This window comes from Solanum lycopersicum, chromosome 2, assembly GCF_036512215.1.
Source record: "Solanum lycopersicum chromosome 2, SLM_r2.1".
Taxonomy (NCBI): Eukaryota; Viridiplantae; Streptophyta; class Magnoliopsida; order Solanales; family Solanaceae; genus Solanum; species Solanum lycopersicum.
The window spans coordinates 48,567,300-48,574,502 of NC_090801.1; the positions used below are offsets into that span (position 1 = coordinate 48,567,300).

General features: G+C 26.7%; 1 protein-coding gene across 1 annotated transcript; it reads right to left on the bottom strand.

Annotated features, from left to right (window-relative positions):
• Positions 1 to 5,707: 5,707 nt before the first annotated feature.
• On the bottom strand, positions 5,708 to 6,886 carry LOC101254466 (RING-H2 finger protein ATL80). The gene is made up of 2 exons (XM_004253197.5): positions 6,180 to 6,886; positions 5,708 to 5,995 (listed from the first exon to the last, which is right to left on the bottom strand). Exon 1 carries the CDS (start codon positions 6,793 to 6,795, stop codon positions 6,244 to 6,246), a length of 552 nt encoding a protein of 183 aa, XP_004253245.2. The 5' UTR covers positions 6,796 to 6,886; the 3' UTR covers positions 5,708 to 5,995; positions 6,180 to 6,243.
• Between the last annotated feature and the right edge of the window lie 317 nt (positions 6,887 to 7,203).

Here is a 7,203-nt window from a genome sequence, read left to right on the forward strand (position 1 = left end):
TGTCATACCAAAATCATAACATGGTCTTATCTACTCAAAAAGGCAGGGGAAGAGGAAACAACGACATCAATATACCAAACCATTAAGAAAACAAGTTTTTGCCGGGTATTCAAAGTTTTTTTTTTTGCTAGATATTCAGAATCAACAACATCAGCATACCGAAGCATTTACAAAACAAGTTTTTGCTGGATATTCAAAGTTTTTTTTTGTTGGATATTCAAAGCAAGCTAGGAGTAACTGTTCCTCTGCTCACTAACTTAAGGGGAAATGTTGAAGAAGAAGGAAACTGACGATTGAAACATGTCAAAGGAACAGGTCCAACGCAGTTGACTGACTTGTCTACAACAAGTGTTGATGAAGATGGAAGCTGAGGATTGAAACATGTCGAAGGAACAGGTCCAACAAAGCTGACTGACGAGTTACAATACTGTTGAAGAATTAGGATTGCATTAGGATTAGACTAATTATATTTATTAGGATTATATTTCGACTAGAATTAAATTATGATTAGAATTATATTATAACTAGCATCAGATTACTATTAGAATTATAGCACAATTAGGATTTAATTATTTTATTATTATAGTAGTAATAAGTATTGTAGTAGGACTCTAAGTATAGTTATCTTACGACTCTACAATTGTCCTATATAATAAGTATGTACTTAACATTATTATTCATCAATTCATGAATAATTGATCACATATCTATAACATCATTATTGGTCAGTACGATCAATACAACAAATATTGATCAACATATCAATGCTATCAATATTATTCAACATATTAATTTATCAACTTATTGATAAATCATTGATTTCTCTAAATGAGAATTCTACTTGGACTTTTTACATGCATATATATCTTTCTACAAGTTAAATTTATCTTCTTGTACCAATATTGTTTTTTGAGCAATGAGATGTCAACTTCATATTTTAATGAATACCAAAAAATTATGCAATGATGCATTTTAGGTAACTGTATGATTTGATTTAAAATTAAGTTTTACTTTGGAGAATTACATTTATTAGTTGGAACAAGATGCGTCAATATGCGATTTTGACCTGTTAGGCCAGTGTGATCCAGTTCGAGATTTAATTAGTGTTGTGTTAAGATTTTTGCAGTCCATTTAAGAAAATGACTTTTTAGCCCGGCTTGAATAAGCGTGCAGATTTGTGCGGCTTGAGAAATATCGGTAAGGCCAGTCCGTAGGCCAATAAAAATTAATTAAAAAATATAATTAATATTAGAATTTAAAATTAAAGAGAGTCCAAACTCAAAATAATTACTTGAAAAAAAAAACTTAATAAATATTGTAAAAATAATTTAATTTGTTAATTTGATTAACAAGTAGTAACATCAACATCATGTAATATTGTTTTGTCGATATTTATGATAATTTTTTAATGGGAAAAAGGACGGGGTTACGCCCAAACTTTGATAAATAGTACGCATATGCCCTTCGTTATATTCTGCGTCCACCTAAGCCCCTGCCATCCAATTATAGGTACATATATGCCCCTTTCACTAACGACCCCTTCATATTGTATATGTGTCTTAATCCTAATCAACTATCCGTTTGACCTTTCTTTTTAACCCATAAAATAACAACCTGTCCCATAAACCCAATATCCAACCAATTCCTCTAAGATAAATCCTAATTAAAAGACCCAATTGGAGAACATGTAGCATGCATTGTTAATTGATTTCTTCTGTTCTCATTTTCTTTGATAAATATTTTTTAATTTGAATTTTTTTTAGTTGTCATTTTAGAAAAATCAAGGAAGAACAAAATGTTTTTTCCTGTTATATCTTCAATTATTAATATTGAATTAATATTTTTAAAAAATATAATAAATTAATATTTTTAAGACTCCATAAATTAATAAAATTAAAATGTTAAACTCACTTCACTGTTTATTAACAAGTGAAAAGGGACTGAAGAGAATGTAATGTGAAATTCATAAAACACAACAAAAGAAGACAAAACTCGAACGCAATAATAACTACTTGGCCCTTCCATTTTTAGTTTTTAAAGATTTTCACTGAACGCAATTTTTTAAAAGTATTGTTTTGAAAAAAAAAACATATTGAGGGGTAAAATTTATCCGCATCGAATATTTATATTAGGTCAATGCATGTTATGTGTTAAAATTTTTAGTTTATTTTACTTTATTAAATTATGTAATAATGAAAATTGTATTGACTTGATATAGACACTCGATGCGAGTAACTTTTTTCTCATATTGAGTTCTATAATGATTCTTTTTAAGTTGATGGCAAAAAAGGTAAAATATGTAGTAATTATTTTTAAAAATTGCATAAATATTTTTAACTTTTAACTTTTAATAAAGTTTAGAATTTAGAGTTAATTTTTAGAATTACAAGAATTATAGTTTGATTTCATAACTTGAATATTAGGAATTGGAATTAGTTCCTAGATTGCAAGAATTATAATTTTAAATTCATAACGTGAATTTAAGGAATTAAAGTTAGTTCCGTTGGTTACAACGTTTCTAATCTAGTTTCTTTAGAGGCTAAGTAATTTAGTGCACTTGAAATTAAATTTTTTAAAAGTACAAGACTACATGTCGAGCTTTTCTACACTTATTGAGTATTTTTCACACAAAATATTGTACTTTTAATTAGGCATAATATATATATTAGATTTTAAACTTAGCTTTAAATTTTAATTTTGACCTCCAACTTTCATAATGCATAAACAAATATTTTAACTATTCAACTTTTAAATAAATAAACACATGAGTCCTACATAACACAATACACGTAGGACACCACGTAAGACAAAAAATGATATGTAGGACATATATGTCTGTTTGTTCAACTTTATACAAATTTAAGCGTCTATTTGTGCACAACCAAAATTGAATAACATAAATATAATTCGAAATCAAATTAAAAGATATATTTATATATTATGCCTTTTAATTACTATCTCTATTGCTTTGCTAGTACATGTTAGGCGTTCTACTTCACACTTAAAAGCGAAAAGTTAAGTTAGTATATTATCAGATCCTGCAAACCATCAAATAAATTAATATTTATTTTTTAAAATGATTGCCACTTCTCTCTTCTTTCTTTTTTTTCCCTCTCCAGTATTTATTGTTCAAATATTTTTTAATAATTAATTATATTTTAAGAAAAATTATATATAATAGTAAATTAATAAATTAAATGTCATAATTACATATTGATTTAATTGTGTCTTATAACAAATTTTTTGTTAGTCACCTCTCTCCCTCAAACTTTCGCTAGCCACTCTCCATTTCTCGCTCGCTCCCTCTCACTTTTATACAAACACTAGTGTATAAAATATGTTTCTATTTGTATAAAGCGAGAAAAAATTGTATACACACATATATTTTCGTTCTCCTCTCTCCTCTCTACCAGATCTCGCTCATCACTCTCCCAGATCTCGTTGACATCTCGCTTCTATCGCTTATACAAACAGAAATGAAACGTATAAATTGTGTTTCCGTTTGTATAAAGTGAGAGAAAATTGTATATACACTTGCAAATACATACATCTTTGTCCTACACACTATAATTATACAATACAAATATTTATCTGCCTAATTTTTAATTGTCTTTCTCTCTTTCTCGTTTTCTACGTACACAAATTATACAATTAATTTGTATACAATTGCTTTCTTTTGTATATGTATAACGAATTATACAATTGATTTTTTTTGAATGTGTATAGCGAATTATACATATTTATATTTGTTATAACATATAAATATAAATTTTATGTTTAATATATGTGAAAGTTAATCTAAATTCAATGATTCGTTTGTTAATAAGCAACCCAAAAATAAAGTTACAATTCGGCAGGGTCCTTAAAAGACCAAAAATTTACTTTGTCACGCCCTATTTCAAAGGAATTTAATTTGACTGATATATGTTTTAAGAATTTTTTTTTTAATTTTAAATAAATTTTCGTCAAATATATTAAAATCTTCTTTAATTTTTTAGCTTTAAATTTATCATGTTAAAAACTGAAATTAAATTATTGTTAAAAAGAATTGAGTCATTTTTTTAAAAACAAACTAAGAATAAAAATAAATTATTTTTTTAAATGAAGAGATTATTTGTTTAGAAATTTAAGATAAAATTAATTATTATTTTTTTATTGAAAAAAGGCTATGTTATTAAATTTTTAGAAAGATTCATTTATGTCCATTTAAAGTTAGGCTTATTCAATCCTAGTCATCGTAGAAAAAGCTATCTATACCATTATTTTTTAATTCCTATTTTGCAAAATCATTTTTGCTTCAACAAGACCCCAAATAACTTTTAATACTTATCAATAATAATGGATCAAATGCACTCCTTTAACGTTTTCCTCAAGAACACTAAATTTTCGGTGATTTTTTATAATTTGGCACATGATTGATATTTTATTTCTTAAAAATAAGCCAAAATTCTACAATCTTTGTGGAGTTAAAAAAAATCACTCGTATTAAATAATTGAAAAACAGTCCAAAAAATAAAAAAAACGGCTATGATTCATGACACTAGATTGTTGTTCCCTAGTGTTTTATGAGTCTATGTTCAAAATTTCAACTGATTTGAAGTTGTAGAGAAAAATATATCATAAAAGATATTAAATTTTGAAACTTTAAAGTAATTTTAAATGATTTTGTTGAGTTGCGTTGATTTCAAGCTCAAAAGACATTAAGTTTTAATATCTAGCTCGGATAAAAGTTACTCCTAAAATTTAAAGTAATTTTGTGATAAATTGAAGAAATTGAAAATGTTTTTATATCTTTTATGTGTTCTTGGTATACTTGAAAAAAAAAAAAAAGATACTACATTTGATTTAAAACCCAAATTAAAAAATGTTAGTAGTTGTTTGAGATGGTAATTTTTCTTATTTACAAAAATAAAGTTAAAAATAATAGTATGAATGAGATTCTTCTCAAAAAATAATAACATAAATAAATTAATTTTTTACCGAAAAATATAAATAAACTTTTTCTTAAAATATTATGACATATTTAAGATTTATCACCTTTTTATTTATCCATTCTAATTCTGAAAGAAATATTTAAATGACTAGACATAAATATAGATAAAATTATCAAAAATCAATTCTATTTGAAAAAAGTTTCTTAAGGTAAGTAAAAAGAAAAATTACTTCGAATCATTTTATCATATTCTCAAAATTTCTTATTATTTTAAGAAATTACAAAAATCCTCACTCTCCCTCCTTTTCCAGATACATCTTATATTTATTGGAACTTGACGTACCAATTTATCATAGCGTTAAGCGGTACATTGAGATAGATGTGCTTGTGTCAACAAAAATAATAAATATAATGTATCGAAGCATTAAGTAATACTATACGAAATCTTTAGATTTTAAGAAATTATCAAAATTTGATAGACAATAAAAATTTAAAGTAATTAATTCTTAAAATTACGTAATTTTTACTAAATGAAAAATAATAATCTATCTGTTCTTTTTTATTTGTTACTGCGCTTTTTGAATGTCAATTAGTTAAATTAAATTATATTAATTTAATATTTTAAATAAAAAAATGATATTTAAAAAATTATATAAAAGTACATAAATATTATAAATTATCATTCTTGGTATATTAATATGATAAAAACTTATATTAATCAAAGTGTTTATAATTTAAATTTAAAAATAAAAATTATGACAAGTAATAACGATGAAACAAAGAAAGTATTAGTATAATATGGGGGAAAGTAATAACTACACTGCAACTTAAAAAGTTAAAGCAAGTATACATTAATTTACAAAACAAAGTTGCAACATAAAACTTATTTTAAACTTGGAGTTTAGAAAAGAAGAGAACAATTAAACTTTGTTAACCTTCTTTCTTGTTTTCCATAAGAGTAAGAAACCTTCATATTTATCCTCTCTCTTGTTTTAGCTTCTAGACAAAATAATTTTGTAACTTCACCAACCTCAACTCAACTTGGGACCACATCCTTCAACCCTGACAAAAACACATAACCGTTTCATTTTTTTTTAAAAAAAAATAAATAATCTTTTGTAATTTTATTTACGAACTAATTTGAGATAACTATTTTTAAAAAAATAAATAATCTTTTGTAATTTTATTTATGAAGTAATTTGAGATAACTATTTTTAAAATTTGTAAGAGTAACAAATTAATTTACCTATTTTTTTTTGTGTGGCGTATAGTTTCGTGAAGGAGAAGAAAACAATTGGAATTTGAACTGTTTAGGTAAGGCAATTCCGTCCCTGAATTTGAGTACCGGCGTTTGAATTGCCTGAGAATTCGCCGCATCTCCGGCACCGACCAGTTTGGAGAATCTGACGGCAAGTTGGGCATGACGAGTGTGAACCAAGCCACGTGTCAATACAGTGAACATGAAAACCATGGCGACACTGAGGCAAAACTTTAATCTCATCTCCTCTAGTGTACTCCGCCAGACATATGGCGCACTCCGACGCAGCTTCAGTACTTGAAGAAGCTGGATCAAACTTGAACTTCGGCAGCGATCGCAAAACTTTCTTCTTCAATCCTTTGTTCGCCGCCGCTGACGACTGACCTCCGGTGGATCCTCCGGTGCGTCTGAGCCAAGCGCATCGAGCTACTGAGATAAGTCCGATTATGCATATAACTCCACAGAGCAGGGCTGCTATGATAATGACATAATCGGGCTCCACCGGCGCAAATGACGACGGTGGATCCGCGGAGGTGTATTTGGCCGGCGGTGGGGAAGATGAGGCGGTGCTTAGCAGAAATCTAAGTACTGGAGGCGGCATCATTAATGATAAAGAGGAATTAAACTATTTTAACGCAGAGGAAGATAGATATAATTAATGAGGAAGTTGAAAGCTCAGTTATATATGGAAATAAAATATTGAAAATATACAATCTCTCTTGTCCCAAGTTCAATTTACGTTTTTATTTTCTTTTTTAATCCGTCTAAAAAAAAAAGTAACACATTTCTATATTAAGTAATGATTTAATTATAAAATATTTATTTTATTTTTAACAAAATAATTTATAATCACATAAATTCTTATAATTCATTTTGAATTATTAATTTTAAATTTTTCTTTTCTTAAATTTGTGTCAAATTTAAATACTTCTTTTATTTAAAAAAGAATGATCCTATTTTCTTTTTAGTTTATTTCAAAAATATTGATCCTTTTTTCTTTTTTGGCATCATT